The 26,750-nt window shown below is 40.9% G+C and overlaps 1 protein-coding gene across 3 annotated transcripts in view; it reads left to right on the top strand.

Moving 5' to 3' along the window:
- The window catches only part of dgkb (diacylglycerol kinase, beta), a 975,484-nt gene that overhangs the window by 180,597 nt on the left and 768,137 nt on the right, over nucleotides 1-26,750 (top strand). For 2 of the 3 annotated variants that reach the window (XM_041184471.1, XM_041184470.1), the window contains 2 exons: nucleotides 13,066-13,076; nucleotides 19,317-19,458. In XM_041184471.1, the coding sequence (XP_041040405.1) occupies nucleotides 13,066-13,076; nucleotides 19,317-19,458 (153 nt within the window). Of the gene's footprint in view, nucleotides 1-13,065; nucleotides 13,077-16,135; nucleotides 16,163-19,316; nucleotides 19,459-26,750 lie in introns of all 3 variants that reach the window. The other variant, XM_041184469.1, reaches the window with a different exon arrangement.

The raw sequence follows: 26,750 nt of genomic DNA, 5'->3' as shown, positions 1-26,750 counted from the left end.
TCTAATTGTGGTCACTTTTGTAAGCAGAGATTCTTTTGTACAGTGGTTTTGATGTACAGCAAAGTAAGGCTGAGGAGATTTGGGCACAGTGTAATTACACGTTTAACTCCCTTTGCCCAAAAATCCTTGGTCTTTTAAGCCACAGAGTTGGTTTGCGGCCAGATTATGCTTACCTCTGAGCACAAAAGTGGAGCTAATGTCAGACCATTGTATTTTCAAACATTTGTTCTTCATGTCGCGGGCTAAATCCACTGTCCTGGATTATGCAGTCAGCAGGGCCACAATGGGACTTGCTGCTGACATCAAATAAATCTATATGCAAATTTACTTGCAAACCCCATGCCACAAATTTTGGCTACCTTCAGGTAGGATTCCCTCCAGGTAGTGAGGCCTAACAGCACTGTCCAGTGTGGCTGAAAACGGTAGGCAGTTGTGGCCTTGGCTTACTGTCACTGCACCAAAAAACTTTGCAAAGCAGGTTGCTGCAATAAAAAGACATTGAAAAATCAGAAATAGTAGACATGGTTAATTTTACTCTTTTGATCAGATAAATCATTTTTAAAGAAAGGGATATTAATGTCTGATATATCAGCCTAAAAAGTCATAGATTTTATATTCATGTTAAGAAATCGATCCATTTTAACTTTTAAAATGGTATGGGCCTCCTCATTAAGGACTTAACTTAAGAGGAGATCCCTTGGCCTGGAAATGTAGGTGTAAAATTTTAAAGTGCAATTCATTCCTAATTATGGGCAATAATTAGCCCAAATTTGTGCTGGTTCCATACTTATCATTTGAAGTAGTGAACCCTTGGGGTTAGCATTGGTTGGCCCCTTACAACCTTTGGATTTGTGTGATCCAGTGTGCATTCACATTCTGGATGTTGTGCTGCATCTCCAAAATCCAGTAGCAGCAAACGCTGAACACATCACTGTTACTATCCCTGCAAAATCTGACCCTATAAGCTATTCGTCCAGATCTGCCCATAAATTTTAAAGCACAACAAATGGAATTGTGAAACAACAGGATAATTGCATTTAGAAAAATCGACTACTTTATTCATATTTCATTATTTCATTGTGGCATCAAAATTCAAATAATAAATAAAAATATCATGACTTCTACCTCTGCAGCCATAGTTGGTGAATGTGTATGTGGTGCTGCACACAAAGCTGTGAGAGAGTAATCCAATATTTTCTCAACCGAAAAAAGGAGCCTTTTCCTCCCACTTCATTATTCTGATACCCATACTAAATATTTAATGCATGAGCAATTTTAACCGAGCAATAGAAACAGTATTTGAAGCAGACAGTTTGGTTCCTCAGTGGGACATTTATTTCTTCCTCAAGTACGTAGTGGGGATTCAGGCCAGAGTAAAGACCTGACAGTGTGGTATTTAATATTAATGGATGGAAAATCCTATGGGGTCTCTTTGCTCAAAGTCTTAATGATCACTGTTAACAAGCAAATTTCCACACTGGGAGCACAGATACATTTACCTTATGGCACCCAATTAAATTGTAATGTTAAGGTGTAAATAAAGCATCCGTGCTATTGATGAGGCTTATTGCCAAGTGACAGTGAGTAAATGTAAAATGGTACTTTTTTTTTAAAAGATGAGTGAGTAAGGATCTAAGCTTGAAATCAGTACATTTTGGGGGAAATGTTGGCTGATGGAGATAATGTAGACCATTCAGTGATGATGTATAATGGTAGGCCCATATGATTTTCATCCCTTAGTATTAAATACTGCACTGCCAGTTTTTTTAATCTGTGCTGAATTTCCACTACATAGTTGAGGAAGAAATAAATGTCCCACAGAGGAGCAAAGCTGTTCCAGTACAACATTGGCATCTATCCAACAATGTGAAAAATTGTCCAGGTGTGTCCTGTCCACCAAAAGCATGACAAATCCAATCTGGCCAATAACCGACCCATTAGTCTACTCGCAATCATCAACAAAATGATGGAAGGTATCTTTGCGAGTGATCATGGAAGATTCAGGCAATAACCATCTCCAACAAGGGAGCGTCTAAACATTTCCTCTTGATGTTCAATCGTATTACCATAGTTGAATCCCCCAACATCAACATCCTGTGGATCAGGAACTTACCTGGACCAGCTACCTAAATACTGCGTCTACAAGAGCAGCTCAGAGGCTGGGAATGCTGTGGTGAATGAACCACTTCCTGACTCCCCAAAGCCTTTCCACCATCGTCCTGGCACAAGCCAGGAATGTGATGGACTTCCTGGATGAATGCAGCTCCAATAACATTCAAGATGCTCACTGTTATCCATGATAAAGCGAGCTATTTGGCACCCATCTACCACCTTAAACATTCACTTCCTGTGTCACTGGCACTCCATTGCTTCAGTGTGTACCATCTACAAGGTGCATAGCGGCAACTTGCCAAGGCTTCTTCAACAGTAATTTCCAAACCCAGGACCTCTATTGCCTAGAAGGACAATCTGTAAGTTCCCCTCTAAGAACCCTGAATTGGAAATATATCACCATTTCTTCATTGTTGTTGACCAAATTTTGGGGCCTGTATTTTTATATATGCAGTATATTTAATAGAACATAAAAATATTTCTGGATATGTTAAGAGTTTCCTCACTTCGGTTTCATTTGATCGCACAAGGTTGCTTACCTAATGCCTCAATTCTAGAGTAATGCAAATGTTGGCGCCTACTTGTTAAGTTTCCAATTCCAACACAAAAAGCTGGATTTTAACATTTGGACCTGTTCACCCAGCGGGAGAAGCCAGCATCAGGTCGGGAATCCAAAGTCCATAGAGCAAGTTAGTTCATGGAGCAAGTTGCCCCATGGCTCTTTAAGCTGTTTCCTTACTGATCTGAATGTAACTGGGGGGAAGTGCAAATCAAAGTCAAGAAACTCCAAGGGTACAGGGATTATCTTCAAAGTCTTGGAAATGATCTCCAAAGCAGCGAAAGCACACATCAGAAGATGTCCTGTGAGCACAAACCTTTCACCTAGGCAAAGAAGCAATTGTTATATCTCAGTACTTAAAAGCTTTCCAGCCTCTCAATTATTCAGCCCAGTTAATCCCGATGGTCCTCATCACCTTGTTAATCCTGGCATATTTGAGAGAGTCCAGGAAACCCATGCGGCTGTAGTTAAAGACAGAATCCAAGTTCAAGGATTTGGTGAATTGCTTTTTAACTTATGTTAATGGCTGACCTGGCTGGAGGGCGTTCCCACGTGATAACAAATGTGCATGAGTTAAATCTGTAAGTCACTGGTTTCTGTCAGCTTCCTGGCATAGTGGCATTTTTTTTGCTTCTTTAACCTCCCACAAGTTGCAACATCCGTCTACCCTGGCAGATTCAAATTCAACACAAATTTTCATTCAACACTTTAAAAAAAAATCTTTCATTACTTCTCTCTCAGTGACACAATGATGAATCTACCGCCAGGTGTGACTCTAACCACGGTACATTAGAGGGATCCCAGCTTTGATTCTCCAGTCGCTGTCAGTGAACCGATGGTTTTCTGATGTTATGGATAGAATATTCAACAATTGTTGGCATCTTTATTTTACTTTCTCAAATAATTTTATTTGCGCTCTTTCTGCTGGCATGGTGCGAAGCTGGCTAATGTTCCACTCCTCATCACTATCTAGTGACACCTATTGGAAAATGATTCCTATTGGAAAGAGCGCTTACATGGAGCAGAATTCTAAGGCCCTGTCGCAGTGTGGGTGGGCTGGAAAATGTAGCGAGCAGTTCAAAAGTCCATTGACTTCGGCGGGACCAGAAAATCCCGCTGGTGGGAGGAGCAGTAAAATTCCACCTGTGATGTTTGATGTGAAGGGTATTGAGCTGGCTGTTACATACGTTCACTCCCTATGATCAGCTGCATACAGTAATTGCTTAGGACCACACTTCAAGACTACCATTTGATTGACTATATGCAAATCATAGCTGCCAAACATCTTAAATGACTGTTGAGATACTCAGAAAATTTTAGAATATATCATGTGGAAAGATATGAATTGAGGAACTTCTTTTCATTCAGGCTGACTTGATAAATCTCAAGCATTCAGTGGTGAGTTTAGGTTAATTCTTGTCCCATAATTTTCTTCATATTTCACAAAATATGAAAATGGTTATGTTTATTTATTTTAATAGCACCTTTCCTAATTGTTTTCATATTAATTTTGCACTGTGCATGGAGGTCTTATAATGCCTTGACTTTCCCATTGTGAGTATTGAAGTATGATAGGTTTTCAATCATTGTTTAAAATGTGTTCAATATTTGAAGATGGTCTTGTTAATTTGTGGTATTAAAATTACAACAATAAAATGGTTTGAAAAAAAGGGCAAAGATTCTTTCACATACTCAGTTTAGACTGACACTAAGTGGTCAAATGTAGTATTACAAGCTTTATCTAAAAATATAGTCATTTTCACAATAGGGCCTGGAGTAGTTCATTCATCCCTTCAAGGTTCTTCTGCCGTTCAATTAGATCATGGCTGATCTGTATCTTACCTCCATCCACTTGCCATGGCTCCATAGCCCTCAATACCCTTAGCTAGGAAAATATATCACCTTGAATTAAAAGTAATAATTGAGTTATGATGTTATGCATTTTGTGGGAGAAAGTTGCACACCTCCAGAACCCTTTGCATGAATAAGTGTTTCCTAGCTTCTCTCTTAAATGACCTGGCTCTGATTTTAAGGTTCTGTCCCCTTGTCGAAGGGCCTGCCATCAACGGGAAAGTTTTTCTCTCTCTATCCTATCCTTTCAATTGCCTAAAATTTTCAATCAAATTACCCCATATCTTATCCATTCCATAGAATACAAAAATAGCTTATGAAATGTCTTCTCATAATCTATCTCTTGGAATGCTGGTTAACATTCTGGTGAGTTTGTGCTGCACTCCAATCAAACCCAATGTATCGTTCCTAAGTTGCAGTGTCTCGAACAGTACAGAATACTCCAAATGTGGCCTGACTGGGGCTTAGAATAGCTCTAGCAGAACCCACTCTCTTTTCTATTAATGCCCCCTATAAACATATTTATTTTTTTTGATTATATTTGTATCTTACTACTATATTTTAGTGATCCGTGTCCATGGACCCCTAAGTCTCTTTGGACCTCCACTGTTCCTAATTTGTCACTATTTAAATAATACTCTGATATTTTGTGGCCCAAAATGAATGACCTCACAACTTATTTATGTTGAAATCCATCTGCCCCAATTTTACTCAATCACTTAATCTATCAATGTTTCTTTGCAATTTCATGCCACCATATTCATTATTTACAAAGCTATCAATCTTTTTGGCATTGGCAGACTTGGATATATGACTGTCTGTTATATTATCTAGGTTATTAATAAGTACAATGGATAGTTAAAGACCCAGCACAGATTCTTGTGAAAGACCACAAGTCACTTCCTTCCAATTTAAGTAAACACCTATTACCTTTAATTTCTCTTCTGCTGCCTAATCAATCTCCCAATCAGGCCAATAATTTGCCTTTAATTTCATGAGTTTTAGTTTCAGCTATTGGTCTGCTATGTAGAATCTTATTGCAATTCTGGATGCCCATATAAACCACATCCATTACCACCTACTACTTTAGTTACTTCCTCGTAAAATTTAATTCGGTTCATTAGCTATAGCCCGGCCTTGACAAATGTTCACTCTTGCTAATAGCTCAAATCCCTCTAAGTTTTCAGTTGCTCTGTCTTTAGTTATGGATTTCAATAACTATCTGACAACAGATGTTACACTAATAGCTGAATAATTTTCTGTTCTTTCTCCTTCACCTTTCTTAAATAATGCAAATAAACACAGGGAACTTAAATATGTGTGGTCAGTGATGGTTTGTATGTGAAGCCTGTGTACATATATTCACAAAGTGATGTGAACTTCAACTGCCTAGACCATGAGATCCGAAATTCACTGCCTAAACCCCTCTTACCTCTCTCTCTATCCTGTTGAAATATTCCCTCAAATACTCACCAAGCTTTGAGTCACCTGCCCTCACATCTCCTTGTGTGGCTTGGCATCAAGTTTTGCTGGATAATGCACTTGTGAAGTGCCTTGAGGTGTTTTACTATGTTTAAAGATGGCTTATAAATACAAATTGGTGTTGTTGTTGATCAGGGATGTAGGGGCTCCTTTGTGGATCACAGTGTACATTAAGGAGTAATTGGTACTCTGCTTAAGTTTCTGAGTATCTCTCTGAGTCACATGTTCTGCAGCTATTTTAGATGAAATGATCAGGGTGCTTTAAGATTGAGATAACATTCTGCAGGGACAGAGATATTGTTAACAGATTGCAGGATGATGTACGCATTCCTGGTCAGGTGGTCACTTTGACCTAGCTGTAATAGACTTGCATATCTGGATCCCTAAGGAATCTCATTGATAAGCTCTTTGGTCCCAGAAAATGTAAGATTGATATGAAATAGAATCATAATCCTTCTGAGTACTGCTATTGCAATTCTTCACATAAAACACCAGCTTCTTCTAGTGAAGAAAAGTTGCTGTATGTAACCCAGCCTCCTGAATCCAAATTGGGCATTTTATCATTTTCTTTTGGTAAATTATGTTTAAACTTTACCTGTTTATGCCCTACAGCAGCTGTCGGAGTTTGAATTTTAATTTGATATAAAAATGTGTATAGGAGTTGTCCATCATCAAATGGGTTCCATTCTGCTTTGTGGTCCTACAGGGAGAAGCTCCATGCCAAGCAAGTGAATTCATAAAATGTAGCCTGTAAAACGAATACATAAAATGCTGGAAATATGCAGCAAGCCTGCCAACTTCTAAAAGGGAAAAAACAAGCTAATGCTTTGAGTGGAGTCTCTACTAGAATAAAATGAGGATGAGTGAAGATTATTTTTTTTCTAAATTCATTTTGAAAAATTCAACAATTTGTTCTTTAACGAGCAGCTTATTCTTTGATAAATGTGCTGATGTTCTGTAAAATTAAAAAAAAAGATGTTTTGAAAACCTACCCAGTAGAAATAATATTTTTAAGCTGCAGACATTATTTATACTCAGTTGCATAATAAATCAATAAGCTCCATTCCCCTTGAAGCACAGTAACATCTTCTATTAAGTTTTCCCAAATGTAAACTGTTGTCCAGGTCTTCCGGTCAGTGATGTAGCGGACCCACCTGCTGCTGATTGCGATTCAAGCTGCCCGCTTACCATTTTACACTGGAGTCTTTGCACATTCTGGTTCTGGCTCCAATTTGAATCCAGCAACGAACAGAGTCCACAAGTAGCGAGTGTAATTGCAGCAGAGCCATACTCTTTTTTGTCATGAGCTCCCAAGTCACGGCCCTTAAAATCTGTCTTTAGTTCATTGATCTACACTGTTTTAAATGGAGCTGTCAGCTTTAGAAAATGCACACAAGCTCACCCCCGACAATGCTCATTCCCTCCCTCACTCCGCGACATGCTCACTGCCTTCCTCACCACCCCCCCCGACATTCTTTGTGCCCGCTCATCCCCCAACATTGTTCACTCCCTGAAAACGCTTATCCTTCACCCCAAACAATGCTCATTTCCCCTCCCGTACACCCAATGTCAATACTAACTCTTCCAACATCAGCTGGACAGGAGCCAGGAAGGTGAGTCGGGAGAGTGAGTGAACATTGTTGGCAGAGGGGGCGTGTAGTTGAACATTGCTCACCCTCCCAACAGCGTTCGACCCCCAAGCCCCCATTCCCACAATGTTCGACCCTAATACCCCTCTCGACATTGTCGGGAGAGGGAGGATGGGTGAGCAATATTGAGGCGGGATTGAGGTTTAACATTGTCGTGAGTGGGGTGACATTATGTGGAATAATAATGCGTTCTCTGGAGGGAGCAAGGGATTCACTGCGCTGAAGGACAAGTAAGCCATCCTGAGCAATGGTAGCAACTGACCGTGGAAAGGAAAGTAGTGATTCATAGACTGGTAGAAAATTCTCCCATGCAGTTTTTCATAAGCTTGTGCGCAAGGTTTTCTGTGCACTGCAGCTTCTATTTCACAAGACAACCAGGCGATTTAATAATTATGCAAAACAAAAACAAAAATAAAAATACCTGGAAAAACTCAGCAGGTCTGACAGCATCTGCGGAGAGGAACCAGTTAACGTTTCGAGTCCGTATGACTCTTCAACAGAACTAAGGAAAAATAGAAAAGAGGTGAAATATAAGCTGGTTTGGGGGTGGGGGGTGGGGGTGGGACAAATAGAGCTGGATAGAGGGCCAGTGATAGGTGGAGATTGCCAAAATATGTCATAGAAAAAAGGACAAAGAGGTGTTGAAGGTGGTGATATTATCTAAGGAATGTGCTAATAGGTGACATTATGGGTAGAAAGCAGGACAAGCAAGGTACAGATAGCCCAAGTGGGGGTGGGATGGGGGGAAGGGATCGAAATAGGCTAAAAGGTAGAGATAAAACAATGGATAGAAATACATTTAAAAATAATGGAAATAGGTGGGAAAAGAAAAATCTATATAAATTATTGGAAAAAAGGGGGATCGGAAAGGGGGTGAGGATGGAGGCGAGAGTTCATGATCTAAAATTGTTGAACTCACTATTCATTCCGGAAGGCTGTAAAGTGCCTAGTTGGAAGATGAGGTGCTGTTCCTCCAGTTTACGCTGAGCTTCACTGGAACAATGCAGCAGGCCAAGGACGAACATGTGGGCATGAGAGCAGGTGGAGATTGCCAAAAAATGTCATAGAAAAAAGGACAAAGAGGTGTTGAAGGTGGTGATATTATCTAAGGAATGTGCTAATAGGTGACATTAAGGGTTTGTCCTTTTTTCTATGACATATTTTGGCTATCTCCACCTATCACTGGCCCTCTACACAGCTCTATTTGTCCCACCCACCACCACCCCCCCCCCCACCCTTATACCAGCTTATATATCACCTCTTTTCTATTTTTCCTTAGTTCTGTTGAAGAGTCATACGGACTTGAAACCTTAACTGTGTTCCTCTCTGCAGATGCTGTCAGACCTGCTGAGTTTTTCCAGGTATTTTTATTTTTGTTTTGGATTTCCAGCATCCGCAGTTTTTTGCTTTTATCTTAATAATTATGCAGTTGGGCACTGAGGAAAACAGCAAGTTTGAATCTGTTGCCTTGGGTCACACTCAGGGTGGATGTGATGCCACGCTTCTTAAAAGTGCTATCTGTGAAATCCAGACTTAATTGTCTAGATGGGGAAGGATAATGGTTTTAGCAGATGAAAGAGCAGATTGTGCCAAATGGAAGCTTGTGCAGAGATCATCTGTCCATTTGACATTGGATTGATGTCCAGCAGGACCTCCTTCCAAGAGGGCTGAATAAGAGGCACACTGAGGAAGGGCTCTTGGAAGGCTCCAATGAATGATCTCATGTCAAAAACCTTCTTCACTGGAAGGCAGGTAGAGAGGGTGGCCACATGGTATGGGCTAGCTTGCAAGGTGCCCTAGGCCAAATTCATCCCAGAATAGTTGTGGCCTTCGGGCAGATGATAGCCTTAGGTGCAGGTCACATCATGACAGAACATATAGTACACATTGCCAGTTGTGCAGAAGTTCTTCAGGACTGTTACTATCACAGTGGAGGTCATCCGCAAGCTCAATGATGATGCCTTCCTCTAGAAGATCACAGAAGACACGGCATGTCAATTCCTCAAGGATGGTTTCAAATCTGGGCATTCCCAAGGCAGATTGAGTGTATACATGTTTGCCTTTGCATGATGTGATCACTCTACAGTACTTCAGGGAAGATCGTGCTAATGGAATCTGGTTAAAGATGTTGGTTAGATCTGTTGCAATGATGTATTTTCACCTTGTGTAAGGTCAAGTCAACATCTGACATGAATAAAGGTTGTGGCTTACAGCAGCACCCAATATCAGCGCATGCTATGACAGGTCAAAAATGCTTATTTGACGAGTTCACGAGAAATTGTGGGTCAAGGTACACCACAGTGATCCCCACATCATCTACTCCAGCAAAGGCTTCAAGGTTTTCAACTTTTTATTGAACTCTTATTTTTTTCTTGCACTGGAGAAGGTGACCTTTTGTGTTGTGGAGTTTGCATGTGCCCCTGGTTGATACTAGCCTTGAAGGGTTCAGCTTTTCCATTATAACCTGGGAATGCTGGATCAAAGATGTCATCATACTCTTGAAGGTGTGTGTGGAGCTGAGAATGTGTGTGCGCTGAGGCAGGATGTGATCTGGATTCACAAGGACAGACTCAGAAAATAGCTGATGGTGCTTATGTTTGCATTACTTAGTAAATGGATCTGTCATGTTGTCCTGACAAGGTTGAGAATGTTGTTTGCTAGGGATGAAGAAAGGTCATATCTGCTCATTGCAAGACAGGACTTGCAGTTCATGGGAGAGTTTTGCTATGCAAACCTTGTCAGCTACACTCGTCAAAATATATGGTGGAAGCCAAATGTTGGCTGGCTTGGAACCCTTTTGGTTCTGAAGAAAGACAGGATGGTTCAACTGCACATGTTGTGAGGCCTGCTATGTCATCTTCATCAAATCTTCTGGCTAGATTTGTTGTTGACCCTGATGGAGTGCCAAGTACATTTGCCCGTCCCAACCTGCATGGGCTGGAGGAAGCATGAGATTGATAAACTTGGATGGTGGAGTCACCAACCAGCCCAAGGCATTTAGCTGGTTGAATTGACACATCATTGGTTTCCATGAATAGAGTGTCAGCGAGTACCTCAACATCAAGGGCCACTATGACCAGGCTTCTGATGGAAGGCTATGATGGTCTCTGCACAGAGAACTGTGTTTCACCAACAACATTTAAATGTGATGAACCATCAACCTGTTGATCAGATTGGGATGCAGTTTTAACTGGGACACTGGGTTTCATAACTGTGGACTCACAGATCATGTTGCCAGTGGCATCACTGTCAATGGTCACTGGAACAGAATGGTGCTCGAAGAATGTGTCTAAGCCGGGTGACTGACAAATCTGGACATGAATTGCAGCTGATTCCAACAAACCACCAGCAAGTTTTTCATCCCTTTTGTCTAAACAAGTGTCTGCAATGATACTGTTATCATAGGATTGCAGCTATCCTATGAGCTTTAGCCATATTGGTTCTGGCAGAAAATTAGACTTGCTGAGGACATATTTATTTGGTTGATCCTCTTGCTTACACAATGGACACAAGACCTGTTGTGTATGTGAAGGAAGGGACTTATGGAGTCAGGCCTTCTTATGCAAGGGCAAAACTGTCGGGTGTTCCCGGAAGAAGGAATCTGCAGTGCGGAGAACCTTGGCATCAGCAGATGCACAAATTTCATGCACAAGGCTGGGAGATCTCTGGCTTGATGGATGCCAGGATCCATGACTTGAGTTAAGTGCAATACCTCTGCTTCACTAGATATGGTAGACTAGGCTGAATAAATTGCAGTCAACATAGGACCATTACGTTCCCCAGTGATCTCTTCATCCTCATCAAGAAACAGACTGTGATGACTGAGCCCACTTCACAGCAAGAGGTTTTCCTCAAAGATAGCCATCAGATGTTGATACAGATCCTCATAACTTTCAACTGATTACATTCTGAAATCAGCCCGGTCTAAGAGCTGGGCACCCATGGCCTGGAAACCAGAATGCAGGTGGATAATGTGCCATATTGAAGCAAGTGAGGTTGATGCTTTAATTATAGAATTGGGTGATACACCAGTGCAGTAATTTGCTATCTGCCTTAGGAAGGACAGAAATTGGCAGCAAAGTGGAGAATGGAAATGACAAATGACAGGAAGCTCAAGGTCATGCTTGTAGACTAAGCAGAGGTGTTCTGCAATCACCCAGTTAATTCAGGAATTTTACACTAATCTGGTATTACTTGGTCACCATAGCAGATACTAGCTTTCTATTCCAAATTTATTTAAAGAACTTAATTTAAAATACTCAGCTACCGTCGTGGGATTTCTTTCAAGATTGTTAGTCTAGGCCTCTAGATTATCAATTCAGTAACATCATCACTGTGCTCCAGTTCCCATTTGCACAAGTGTCCTTATACAGTTGACCATCAATTCTCTGCTGGAAAGGATGGTCTCCAGGTTCTGCACAAAGCCTCTGTCAAGTTGGTGCTGGACTCCTCCTTGCTCCTTTACATTGCATACAGGCTTTCTGACAGTTTTTCTGAAGCACCAAGCATTTTAGTGTGCATATCCATCAGCCTTCTTTGGCAATTTACTGCATTAAAGTGCTCGTTTGAGTTCTCTAGAGCACAACTCACGTGTGATCTTGTCCAAGGCTGGCATCTCCTCTACCCTTTTCCCTTGCCCTCACTGTAGGCCACATGTGTCTCACTACAGGCAGATTCTGCTTATAATCTATCCCCCAAAGTTTGTATATTGTCAGTGTCTCAACTCGTGGCTGCAAGTGTGAGAGTAAGTGACATGAGTGAGTTTCTTCTTCATTACTGTCTTCCAGTTCTTCCAATTCTTCCTGCACCCCTTGGGCATCTGAAGGAAGAACTGCGCAAGAGTAGGGTCATAGTGGGGTAATCTGTTGGGGTGGGTATGGGGGGAGACAGAAAAAGCAAGAGATGAAGGCTTACACCATCTGCAACTTGTAAATCAGAAGAGCTTGTGGGATGAGTGGGAGGGCTTTAATTTTTTTTTACAGGATGTCACCATCACTAGCAAGGGCAGCATTTATTATCCATCCCTGTGATGTGAGGGGGATTCAGTATGAGGATGCTATTATTTTCGATTGCTTCAGAGCTATCACTGGCCATGGTCTAATGCTGACCACACCAATAATGGGGACCACTGTCTCCTCCATTAGCATTAGAATGGCAGCCATGCCCTTCCTCCACTGGTTAGGTGCTGCTGCCTCTGGTTGTGTGCCACTGTGTTCCTGCAAGAGAGAGGGAATTGTGTCAGTGCACGTTGTGAAATGTGTTCGGATGATGTGGCTATCATGGTTAGCTAACTGACAATGTGTGAAAGCTGTCAGATGTTGGCATGAGGTTTGCAGCAGGGCTGTGTGTGACAGTGTAGTGAAGTTTATGAATGTTATGAATGAGTCATGATTGATAGAGATTGTTGCTAAGTGAGTAATGGGGTGTGGTGTATTTAGCAGTTTGTGAATCTAGTGATGTGGTTTTTGGAGTATGCCATTTGAAGATGAATTTACTGACCTTGACCATTTGTGTGAGCTCAATGAGTTGTACATATTCAACACATTGAATATCTCGTGGCTATGCATGCACTTCCTCGTGGCTAGATTCCTGGCATTTCCCACCACAACAATCTGGTCCCACTGCCTTTGTACAGGTTTTCAGGAGGACCTCCTGGCCTTTTGTGGATAGAGGACCTTTCATATCTGCCTCCTCATCCAAGGGATTCAATGCAAGTGTCAGAGAATCTTGTCCTGTTCTGCCATAGCTCAATGATCATCTTGCTCACACACTCTAGTGTTACTAGTTCTAGCATCTCTAAAGCCAGGTGCAGCCTGGCTTTAATTATTGCAAGCTGGTTTTAAGTGGGGATAGTGTTACACAAACTTGGGGCCCCTACAGAGTGTTGCATGTCACTCAGTAGTGCATTTAGTGCTGGTTGCACGCAACTATTCTCCAGATCAGCGGGTGTGAGTTAATTTTACATTGAGATACTATACCTGTTTTCAGGCCCTGTCCAATTTCATGGCCACAATATCTATTCATTTAACTTCACATCCTACTTTGCACATGCTAACCCAGTCACCTTTCTCAGCATGGCATTCCCGTGGCCTATTGAAATATGCAATCAATTGCTCACTATGGAACTGGAAGAAGTGCTTGTCATTATTTCGAGTTTTTAAATAATTTAACATCTTCTTATAGGTTTAGGAGGTTCTAAGCAATTGATAAAGATGGGCTGACTTTACATGACGTAAGATGTGACCAAGTATGATGTAGAATTTAAAGTGAAGCAAAGACATTTTGGTTTCCTTAACATGCTGCAATAAACAAAGCTTGAAATGTTTTGTGTTAGTTCTGCACATAAATGCTGTCCTGCAGACAGTAAATCAAAATGTGCATGTGGTGAAGCAATTTTTTTCTTCCTGACTTTTTCACTAATTCCCTCTTTTCCACCCACCACCTCTGAAGGTACTGACTCCATTCTGGGCTGTGGTTTTATGTTACACTGCAGTACCTTATCTAAGTAGCCATTTGTCATGTACGTTCTGAGACATTTTTTTTGTTGACAATTCAACTAAATCGCACAACCAAACCTGACCCTGTAATTGTCCAACCTCCACCCACATAATTTTTCAGTAAGAGGTTACTGAATAGAATTCCAGACCTAAGTATCTTTTAAATTCTGATATGTTTAACTCAGCTACTCACTGTCTTAATAAATCAAGCCATTAGGGGCCATGAAAAACTAAATTGTTACAAAACTACTGATCAAAAATGTGTTCCATTAACAGAGCGTTCTTGGCAACAGGACAAGCTCAGGATTTCTATTTCTCATTCCTGGCTTTTATTTTCTGTGCATGGAAACCATTGGTGGAAGTTGTTACTGAGAGAAAAAGCCCAAAGGATTTGATGTCCATTTGATTGAAACTCCAAATGAAAATAGCATGAATATTAAAACAAGTGCTGCCTTCAAGATAATGCATTATTTATAATCACATAGTATGATATAAATTCTGCTGAAACATATTATTGCACTAATTCTGTTTTGTTTAAAGACTATATATAGTCATCAGCACTGCATTTAAAAGAAATGGATCATGTCCCACTAATGTTCAGGATTTTTTGAGGAGATAAAATAGCGGAATAAAGCTATCCAGTTTCTGCATTCTACTTAGTCTTTCAGAAAGCAATTGGCTAAGTTTGCCATGTGAAACTGTTAAAGAAGGTTATGATACCTGCATTTAATGGCAAATAGGTGACATTGGAATGAAAAGCAAAAGCTGAAAATAATTTAAAAGGGGCTGTCTGGAGATAGTAACAATAAACTTTGTAACCCTGTCACACACAGTCATGAATGGTCGTGGCCAATTTAACAATGAGCAGGAAGAAGAAGCTCCATGAACATTCCCACCCTCAATGATGGTGGGGCCCAGCACATGAATACAAACAACTAAGCAACAGTGCAGCAATTCTATACTGAACTTCAACCTAATTGTATGCTCAGGACTGAGGAAAGCACCCATCACCTTCTCACTCAGAGGCAAAAGTGCTCCCACAGAGCCAAGGCTGACACTTAGCAATAAAATTTAGCCTACATTGCCAAGAAATTTATTTTAAAGACAGAGAATAAATTGCAGACAGATTATTTTCACAAAAAATATTTAAAAGAAAAATTCAGAAGAATGAAAACGTGTCAAACAAAAACACTACAGTAGTAGTGTAGACATTACGAAATAAAATTCCTCCTTCAAGGTATTTAAGAGTTGCTGCACCCACAGAGTTTCCCTTGATCCCATTCCAATGCCCCTTCCTGGCACAAATATCAGGAAATTATGTTTGATCATTATTTTTGGGACCTACATGAATCTCATGGAGGAAAAGGCCTCAAACAATTCAGTTGATTAAAACTAAAAGAGTGCCGAGTTCCAGCCCAAAAATAATTCTGTCTCAAATCTCTGCCCCCTTAGTGCCACTGAAATGCCTATTCTCTTAGGGGCTTTCCCAAAAGTCAATATGGAGAGCTTGTAAGAGTTCTGCTGAGGTCTAATAATATGTGAAACTCTAAAGGTAGCCTGACACAGATTAAACTAACTGACTTTTACCTGCATTAGTCCCATTTCCATTTTTGCAGATAGTTATTGCATTGGGTATTCTTGAGTCCTTTGGCACACATAAGAACCTGCTTGACTGCCTTTACTGGCATTAAGAGGGAGATAATGGCCTCAAAATGGAGTTGGTAACCTTCCAACAATAACAGCTTGCATTTATGTAGCACCCTTAATGCAGTAAAACATCCCAATATGTTTCACAGGGGTGTTATCAGACAAAAAATGACACACAAGGAAAATATAGGATGGGCAACCAAAAGTTTGGTCAAAGAAGTATGTTTTAAGGAACATTCTAAAGAAGGAGAAAATGATAGGCTTATGGAGGCAATAACAGAAATTGCGGACTAGGCAGCAGAGACATAGGCGTCAGTGGTGGAGGAGTGAAAATCAAGGATGCACAAAAAGCCAGAATTGGAGGAGTACAGAGAACTCAGAAGTTTGTTGGTGTGGAGGAGATTGCAGAAATAGGAAAGAGTGAGGGCCTGAATGAATTTGAATGTAAGAACGAGAACACCTAGTGAACTGAACTAAACGGCCCCCTAGATTAGCTTTAATAGTTCACAAATGTCTTGTTCACACGCACATGGTTGGCAGTAAAGTTTGAGCTGTAATAAGGTCCTTAGTTTGGATTTGACTTGACAACGTGAAATAAATGGGAAGTTTGTGACCTGATGTGCAGGGGATGTTATTGTTTAGAAGGTGGCATAATTGGGGCAAGAAGAATAAATATAGACCAGAAACCTACCTGTGTCAGGTGGGCTGGGTGGGAGTGGGCGGGGGCGGGTGCAGAGCTGATCGCTGCTTGCGCCGCTATTTAACGTGGGCGAGCCAATTAAGGAGTTGCACAGCCAGTAGCGCTCAGCCCTACCTGTGCAGGTGGGGGGAGGAGGGAGAGTTGGGGCTTGCACTCTTTTGCATGCGAAAGAGCTCAGGAATTGCCTCAGGGAGATTAAGTTGATAGTACAAATTTTTAATAAATGATCTGAAAAATTATTTAAACATGTCCCCTCATGTGACAGTGTCACATGAGCTGGGACATGTTTGTGCATCTCACAAATTTGATTTAATTATTTTATTAAACTTTCAAGAAACCTCAGCCTGCCTGTGGGTGAGGTTTCCTGAAAAACGCGAAGGCCGCTTAGGGATTTTGCCTGCCCGCCAATCTTAAGGTTGGACGGGCAGCACTGTTAATTGGCTTAATTAGTTTCCTAATGGCCTTAATGGGCCTTTGACAGTTCGGTGGGTGCGCAGCCGCCTCCAGTGTGACTATCTAAATGATGCACGATGACGTCAGGATGCACGCCCGACGTCTTCACGCGTCATTTTGCATGTTGGTGTGTCGGGCCCACCTCCGCATGCTGATGGCAATATTCTGGCCATATAAGCTGAAGAAATAAATAATTTAGTTTTATATTCCTCCTTTCATATCCTCAAGGCGTTCTATAAAACCATAGAATTCTAAGCCTAGAAAGCTAATCACTTCACTGTATCTGTGCTGTTTTGTGCAGCAATCCAAAACTAGTTCCTCTGCTCATCTTTCCACCTAGCCCTGGGCTAATTTTCACCTTCAGCACATCTGTGTCAAACTGGCAGAGTGGATTGTCCATCATTATAGACTCTACTTGATTTGTAATAGAAATTAAAATTGGGCACTTGATCAATTCTGTCAATTTACCACTCAAGGAGTGAAGCTGAAGATTATCTGCTCCCTCCCCGTGTCGCTACCTCTGCTTTAAATGATTATTCACATGTGCGTTAAGAATGCGCTATTCTGTGCATTACCTAATCTCTGTGGTGAAGCATTCCATGCTCTAACAACTGTGTGCAAAGAAATTTTTCCAAACCCCCCTCCTCATGTCAATTTTAAATTGATGTCCCTTGTTGCTGATTCCTGAACAAGAGGAAATAGCCTTTTCTTATTCACCCTATCAAAACCATACCCAATTTTAAAAACCTCCTCTTAGCTTACCCTGTTTGAATTGAAGTTACCCTAATATTTAAATTCTCTGCTCATAACTATAATTTCTTATCCTGGTCATTCATGCAGTTTATTCAGCACAGCTTTTAATGTTCTTTCTGTAACATAGTGCCCAAAATTGCAAAATATATTATAATTGTGGTCTATTTCTTGTGCAAATATATTATCACCCCTTTGAATTTGCACTGTATTCCTATTCATAAAATGAAAATGCAGTTGCCCATTTTTATGAATTATCACAGTAAAAATTTATTGTATATTGAGTTCATGTAGACAGGTAAAATTTTGTGGAAATTGCACTGGATTTGTTTTAGAAACATTTTATTCAATTTGAAATATCAGAGGTTCAAGAGTTCAACCTGTCCAGTCAGTAAAGATGTAACATAAACATTTGTTGCCCATTTTTATGATTTATCACAGTAAAAATTTATTATATATTGGGTTCATGTAGACAGATAAAATTGTGGGAAATGTTCAATAAAAAGGTGGGAGGGCACAACAAATTGTGGACGTACCTCAGACAACTCAACACTCAACTAGCTTTAAACATCAATGGTTCACTTTTTGCTTTAAAAGATTGGAATTTTGTGGAAATTGCACTGGATTTATTAGAAATATTTTATTCAGTTTGAAATATCCGAAGTTCAAGAGTTCAACCTGTCCAGTCAGTGAAGATGTAAAATAAACATGAATTGTGGATGATCAGCTCATGAAATTGAACTGCTCAAATCTGGTTTTGACTTCAAATTGAAAGTGCTTGCCTTAGAGGGAGTGTAGCAAGGGTTCACCAGACTAATTCCTGGGATGAAGGGATTGTCTTATGAGGAATAGTTGAGTAGATTAGGTTTAAATTCCCTAAAGTTCAGAAGAATGAGGTCATACAAAATTCTTACAGGGCTAGCTTGACACAGTTGATTCTGGGGTGTTGTTTTCCCTGGCTGGGGAGTTTAGGACTAGGCATCATAATCTCAGAACATGGGGTCAACCATTTAGGACTTGATAGAAATTTATTCACTCAAAGGGTTCTGAATCTTTGGAATTTTGAACCCCAGAGACATGTGGATGCTTTGCCAATGAGAATCAAGTCAGAGGTCAAGAGATTTTTGGTCACTAAGAGAAAACAGAGGTATGGGGATAGTGTGGGAAATGTTAGCTCAGGTAGAAAACATGACCTTAATGAATGATAGAGCAGGCTTAAGGGGTTGATTGGCCTAATCCTTCTATTTTTTATGTTCTTATGGTTAATTGAAAAATGAAGGCAAGTGGGGGACAGTGAGGTAATTCATTGCATTCTGTAGAGACTTTAAAAAAAAAGATGCAAAGCATACTACTCGATTAGCATTCAGCTTCCCTAATAATTGTAATAGCAGATTTATTGATACAATCGGTTCTTAATTTTATAATAATTAAACATTTGAAATGTACATTATTTCTGCTACTATTATCTTGAATAGAAAACCTGCAGGTACTTCAAAAGCCATTAAAGAACTTTGTCCTCAGTGAATTAGTGAAGAAAAACATGCATCTGCCAAAATGATTTGAAAAATCATGTTTCGTTCCCTTTAGGACTCAAGAATTCTGAAACGAAGAATGAGCTGCAGATGATTAAAGGAGTCCCATCTCTTTCTGTAACATCTTCCCTCATCAGCACCGATGAGTCAGACATGGTTCAATTGAAGGATATTGTTTGCTACCTGTCATTACTGGAAGGAGGACGACCTGAGGACAAGCTAGAATGTATGTATACTATGTATAGTATTAACTTCATCAGCAGTAAAGCCCTTGGATATTATAGGCATGTATTTTTCTTAGAACTTGAGCAGCAATTCAGCGAAAATGGTGATAGATATGTAAATGTTACTGATCATCTGCTGAAGTTATGGCAATCAATTGAGAGATGCCATAAGGAAAGTTCCATGGATAGTGTTGTTTTGCAGTGCTTATAATAAAGTTGAAATGCTATTGATCTACCCATCTGTTTGCACACTGGGGAGCACAATAATACCATTTCAAGGTTTTTCATTGAAATATGTAAAAATAAATATACTTGGAAATATGCTTTTCACTCCAATTTTCTTCCTTTCTCTGCCCTCCTGAAGACATTCATTTGTCATTGGGATATGGGTCCACAGCTCTCAGTTGCCCTCTGGTACTTTTAAATGCCTTTGACAATGTGAGCCTTGTTAGTGAGTAAAGGCAGGCTGCTTGGCCCCAGGGACCTTCACAGCCAAGCGCCATTCTGTCTCTACCCAATATCCACATAATAATTCCACTTCCAAGAATAGTCATTGGATATTGATCAGGAGAAGAAACCGGAGGCCAGTTGTACTGTCCCTATTATCTTGGTTTTGATCAGTTAACTGTGTGCAGGCTAGCAATTATCTCTTTGATATGTACAGATCAGTTATTTATTACCTTAACCAGATAGGCGGCTAATATTTATAGATACAGGTTTACTCATCAGAGTGTATTTTCAGAATGTGTGCTACAGCAAGGTGCCTCACTTGGCAGCTGTGCACATCGGCAAATAGTGCTGGAGGCCCCGATTTTTGATTATGTATTGTCAATAGGCGAAACTCCTCATCTACATTTCTTCTTAGGAAAAATATCAATGCTTAATGCTAACATCGAATTTTGTAAATGTATATTCTGTACGTTCTGATCTGTGCGTGGCTGCCATTTACATGACCGATAAGTATACAAGCTAAAAAGTAAGCTAAAAAAGAAAGAACAGTGGATAGAATTTAATGGAAAGAGTTATTGAAAGATTTTAACTTAGATTTGATTAAAAACAAACATGACACCACAACTTGATTTTTAATTTTTTTTGGAATATAGACTAACTTATTGAGATTCTAAATCACATTGAAGTTTTGAAGATATTTGATATGAAAGGTGACTTTGCTGAATACATACAACCACCTGGAGCCTCAGCTACAACAAAACAAAAATAGCTGGAAAAACTCAGGAGGTTTGACAGCATCTGTGAAGATGAACACAGTTAACGTTTCAAGTCCATATGACTCTTCATCGGAAGTCCACCTGGAGTCTCAGCTGCCAGCCATGTATGTCAGGAAGTTGCTGGTGCGCTTCCAATGATTTTTAGTCTGTTTATCTTTTATTAATTCTATCCATTCATTTTAGTAGATAGAAAATTGTGAGCAGTGTATATGAAATTTCCCATTATATATGGCCTAGAAGCTCTTCACTAGTAGCACACATTGTAAACTGGAGCCTATAAAGAAATAGAAAATATTATACTGGTTATTTATGCTTGCTTTTCTATACATGAAAAGCTAGCTATCTGTGGATAAAGCATCTTTGTTGAAAATAACTATCAGCATAAGCTATCTTACTCTTGCATTGCAACTAATCAGGAAAGTGATAGAGCCGGATTTTAGCAGGAAGGTTCTGTGGACCTTTTAACATTGGTGGGTGGGACCCAGATGCAGAAGTCCAGCTCTCATTTCTGATAGATCCCACTTTTGATGGTGGGGGGAAAGGGTAAGTGCTGAGTTTAAACAGACCCCACTTTGGCTGATCTAAGGGCCTTAACCCACAGTAGCAGAATCAGAAATTGAAGGAGTAGATGTAAGTGCATTTAAAGCATGGATAAGGCTTATGTAACTGTCATGATTTGAAGTTTTTTTCAATGGCGTGCTCTTAAACTTCAAAAAGCAGGCTGCAGCTGTCAGTGAAAGTTTAAAAAATACTGTTTGATTGCTCTGATTGACAGGTGTAGGTTTGAAAAAAAATGTAGCTGCGTTCGATGCAGTTTCAGTAGAGCTTTGTTGACATTTCCGCAAGGGCTTTCATGTCGTTATGAATGTTTGACTGAATTTAAAAAGCTACAATTATTTCAGCAAGGAGTTCTAAGTTCACAGTTTGATAGCTTAAAGAAGGCATTGAAAGATCAGCTGTCTTTGATGTGGGGTCTGAATAGAAGTTTATTGTTTGTATAGAGGTTAATCACTTGAGATTTTAAAAGCTTTGAATGAATGCTATGAGTGGGAGTATTTTCATCATTAGATAGGAGTGAGAGATGTGTTACATTGTTAGAAGCTTTTTTTCATCTCCACATGGCTCCTGAGGTTTGCCCGTGGTGGATACTGGGTGAGTAACTATGGAGGTGGCATAGAGGTATGAGGGATCATGAGTGGTTGGGGGGCATGATTTGGCATTGAGTTGGCATGGAAGACGTGAGAGGTCAGGGGAGTAGGTGGGGGTGTTGATGAGATGTGAGGGGTGAGGACCAAAGTGCCTAACAACTTCTAAAGCAATAGGGATGGAGACACAGTATCCAAAATCCAGCCCTTAATCATTAAATTCCTGATTTAAAAAGGATTAATTTAATTATTTCAGTAACTTCTGCCATTGAGGCTATCCTATTTCTTTCACATCAATATAAAATTGTTTTATATTCATTGATAAAATAGTGATGAAGTATATTTTGGGATTCAAGGTGATGAGCTGATTCTTTGGTGGTAAGATATTAAAAGGTGAAAAACCACTTCTTTGTGCAAGTATGTAGTATATATCCATCCTATTGCAAAGTCACATTTCAAATTGCTTTATTATAGTTTTAATGATGGGAGAAAACCAGTACTTCGACTTTCTCTATCAGAATACTACAAATTATACACCAGGAAAGTAGAACTTTGTGAAAAGAACACACATGGACATCTTGCTTTAGGTTGGGAGGAGTGTGACACAGCTGCCAGGGCAACTGCATTCTGTTGAAGGTGGATAATGCTCAGTGGATACTATATAAGACTGGCATCTCTATATTGTAATGACAGCCTGAAACAGCTACACATTTTTTCAGGTTTTTAAAAGTAATAATAGATTATCGTTTAATAAGTGCTGCTGAAATAAAAGCAAGCTCTGAAGGGCTTTTCTAGATCATCTGGCCTTTGGTGCACTATACAATGGAAGGCCACAACAATTGTCCGTTAACACTGTACTTATTGACAATACAAATGGTGGTACTTATTAACAGATATACTTGTGAATCAGCACCTCTAGCAGAATGAGCTCTCTTTTTCTTTGGCATTCAGAAGGTGAAGATATGAAAATCCATCCCATTACATTTTGGAGATTGCATTTTGGTGCTTGAAAATGCAGTATTCATTCGGGCCATTGTGTGCAGTACTGTACAGATAGGAACAATGACAAGATTACCATAAAGCCTGAGCATACATTGACCCGGCATATGTGACAACCCCATTTCCCTGACCCCAAAAGTCATGTCTTTACATTTGTTTGGCATAATGTCATCTCCTCTTTTCACTCACAGCATACTATACTCACGTTGGTAGTCAGCCTCAATTTTTCACCTCACAAATGCATGTTTTACTTACCGGTACCTCATAACTTGACACAAGGGATCAAGCAGATGATACGGGCAGTGTTGTGAAGATGCACAAGAGTTTAAGACAAGCCTACTGTTTGCATCAGATGTCAATGACATTTCAAAATGGTGACCACCTGCACCCATGCTGGCCGTTCCCTTATTACACTTGGAGAAAGGCAACCGCCATTTTTGGAGGAATTTTTCAAGGCTTCAAAGGTTGTCTTATGCTCCGACATTAACGTCGTTTTTTTGGTGGCATGAATAATGTTCCCTGCTGAATATCTCCTCTCAGTGCCTTGACTTACCCCCTCTGCATCTGCTTCCATACCATGTTTTGTAACTATTGTGTGCTGTTTGTCACCTTCTGTAACCACTAATTTGTTTGTACTTTAAAATAACTAACTATGGACCAGCATTTAGTAATGCCAGCAGGGCTCTTACGAAAATAATCTGCGCATCTCTGTTATGTCAGTGATCCTAGAGCGTGCATGACACTACTAGATCCGGTGCAAGCATGCTAACTGATGAACCTTTAATCTCCATAAGAATACAAGTATTTTTAGCAATGACATTTTCATGCATAAATTCATTACTTTTGCACTGTATTTTTCCAGATAGGAGTGGGGTAGCTAAGACGCTTCTGTTAGATTAAAGACCTGGCACTGATTGTATCATTTGTAACAACCTAGAACTTCCCTTGTGAATAGTCAATAGTCATGCAAAGCTAATACTTTGGTGATAAGGTTGGGTTAAGAACATTCATGAGAAGATTGTGGATAATTTAGCAATGTAAGATAAATTGAAGAGGTATGAAGTTGATTACCTCCTGTAAATTGCACGGTCTTCACTCAGCCAGAGACCCATACATGTTTGCTATTAGTCAGTGGGGGAGAAATTGGTCTTGAACAGTTAGGTCCATGAAAAGCAGGACAAATCCAGCCCGGCCAATTACCGCCCCATCAGCAAAGTGATGGAAGGGGTCATTGACAGTGCTATCAAGTAGCACTCCAGAGCTCGGTTTCAGTTCCACCAGGGCCACTCAGCTCCTGACCTCATTACAGCGTTGGTCCAAATATGGATGAAATAGCTAAGCTCAAGAGATGAGGTAGGAGTGACCCCTTGGCATCAAGGCAGCATTTGACCGAGTGTGGCGTCAAAGAGCAAACTGAAGTGAATGGGAATCGGGGGAAAACTCTCTGCTGCTTGGAGTCATACCAAGCACAAAGGAAGATGGTTGTGGTTGTTGAAGGTCAATCATCTCAGTTCCAGGACATCACTGTAGGAGTTCCTCAGGGTAGTGTCATAGGCCCAATTTTTAGCCGTTTCATCAATGACTTCCCCTCCATCATAAGGTTGCTGATGATGGCATTTAGGATTCACTCCTAACGTACCACACACCACTCTCACACACCTTCCAATCATGTCAGCCACTCACCCCTACAAACCTACATCTATTCAGTTGTGGCAAGCACATCACTCAAACACAGTGGTCACTGGCATTCTGCCCACTCTCTTACAGGACAAGGTATCCCACAGCTGGAGGAAAAGCCAGAGCACTGGCAGAGGACCAGCTTGCCTTCATCTCCGCAGTGCCTTCAAGGACATGGTGCATAGGATTATCGGCACAATGCCAGTTGCACCCAGTACTGCAGAGGCCATACAGAATGATGTTAAGTTGCTGCCTTAGGCATCTTCTTAACTGACTCTTCACTCGCGATCTGAAATATGCAATCAAATGGTAACTGCAAGATGGAGTGACTGTGGATCCCCTGCTTTCCTCCCCTTACACTTTTTTGCTTTTCGATAGTCAGAAGCTAATGCATGCTTAGCCACAGAGTCATGAGGAAGTGGAAGACCGACTCCATGGCAACAATGGGAAAAAACAGTAAAAACTGGGAAGTAAGCGTACTGGTCTGAACTCGTCTTCTATACCTTAAAATGGAACACCGTCAGTATGCTTATTTCCCAGTTTTTACTGTTATTTCCCATTGAGGCACCATCATTTGACCTTACCTGCACGGCCACCTGCTCAGATATTAGTACAGCAGAAACTTTAGAGGTTAGTGTAGAGTCAGGATCAGCACATGGTGAATCACAGGGCATGAGCGTGCTGCAGCCAGGCTGGCGGGGCTGGGGGATGCTAATTCCCTAGGTGAGGTCACGGACATGTTCTGCTGCAGGTGACTCAGATAAAGACACTCTTGGGGTGGCGTACAGGAAAATGCTGATGATGAAGCACATTGAGGTGTCGTGCATTGGCAGGCCACGAAACAGCCGCTTGTCACTGAAAAGAAGCATGGAGGAGTCCAACTAAAATATGGCGTAGGGCAGTGCACAGAATGTGTGCACTGTGGAAGTGGTGGCCAATGATAAAAGCAACACTGTCTGATCAACCCGGGATGGAGCATCAGCAGGCCACTGTCTCAGCCTCCGCTCTAGCACAGCGGGAGGCCTCCTGATGTCTCAGTTCTGCAGTGGAAGCTCAGACGGAGGTCATACCATTCACGCTTATGCCCTGCAGGCTCAGACTGCAGCCATCATGGGTGCAAATCTCTGCTCAGAGGAACAGATAGGCTCTGACAGCGTTCCAGTAACTTGTGGATCAGCAGATTAGTAGGATTGCTGAGTTGTTGCAACGTGCGAGTGGCACTGGCACTGTAGAGGACAAACCTGTCCTTTCTCAGGGTGACAACATTCATTCTCCCACCATTGCTGTTCTGCCAATGCCCTTTATTTATTATTCATTCATGGGATATGGGCTTTGCGGGCTGGGCCAGCATTTATTGCCCACCACTAGTTGCCCTTGAAAGGCAACTGCCCTCTTGAACCGCTGTAGACCATGTGGTGTAGGTACACCCACAGGGCTGTTAGGAAGGGAGTTCCAGGATTTTGACCCAGCAACGTGAAGGAACGGCGATATATTTCCAAGTCAGGATGGTGAGTTGCTTGGAGGGGAACTTCCAGGTGGTGGTGTTCCCATCTATCTGCTGCCCTTGTCCTTTTAGATGGTAACAGTCGTGGATTTGGAAGGTGCTGTCTAAGGAGCCAAGGTGAATCCTTGCTGCTGCATCTCACCAGCCAGCCCAGACTGCTACTTCTTATGCCAAAGTGTTGCAGTCAGAAACCGGGCCCTCAAGGCTCAGAATAGCCTGAGGACATCCTGTAAATTCATCTGTAGTTTCCCCTAGTGAAAGTCAGGAGCCTTACAACAGCCATGTTGCATCTACTGCAGTAGCATTGCCTAGGGGCATTGGGATAGGCAAAGGCAACCACGAGACAGGAACTAAGGATGCACAAGAATGATTAGTTCTGCTTTATTTGTATTATTGATGTGCTGCTGGACACAATTGTTGAGTTAAGGGTTTTGCTGTTGGCCTTTATTGATTGATGTTTGCCAAGGGAACTATGTGATGGGGAGTATAATATGGATGCAAGGTTGGGGAATCATTGATCCATGCTCATGTATGGGCCAAATATTTTGGCCCAGAACAGGAAATTCTGGTGCTGGATTGGAATCATACACTTACAATGTATGCTGGCACAGTAAATTCAATCAACATTTCACAAACAAGTTTTCAAATTGACTTTTGACCTGGCATTTGGGAAAAACTTGAATTATATCTGGATATGATTTAGTTCAGCTTCATTTCTTTCATGAGCACCGTCTTAATGTACT

This window comes from Carcharodon carcharias, chromosome 3 (genome assembly GCF_017639515.1).
Source record: "Carcharodon carcharias isolate sCarCar2 chromosome 3, sCarCar2.pri, whole genome shotgun sequence".
In the NCBI taxonomy this organism is placed as follows: Eukaryota; Metazoa; Chordata; class Chondrichthyes; order Lamniformes; family Lamnidae; genus Carcharodon; species Carcharodon carcharias.
Note: the sequence above shows the minus strand (reverse complement) of the source record. Positions and strands in the feature narration are given on the sequence as shown.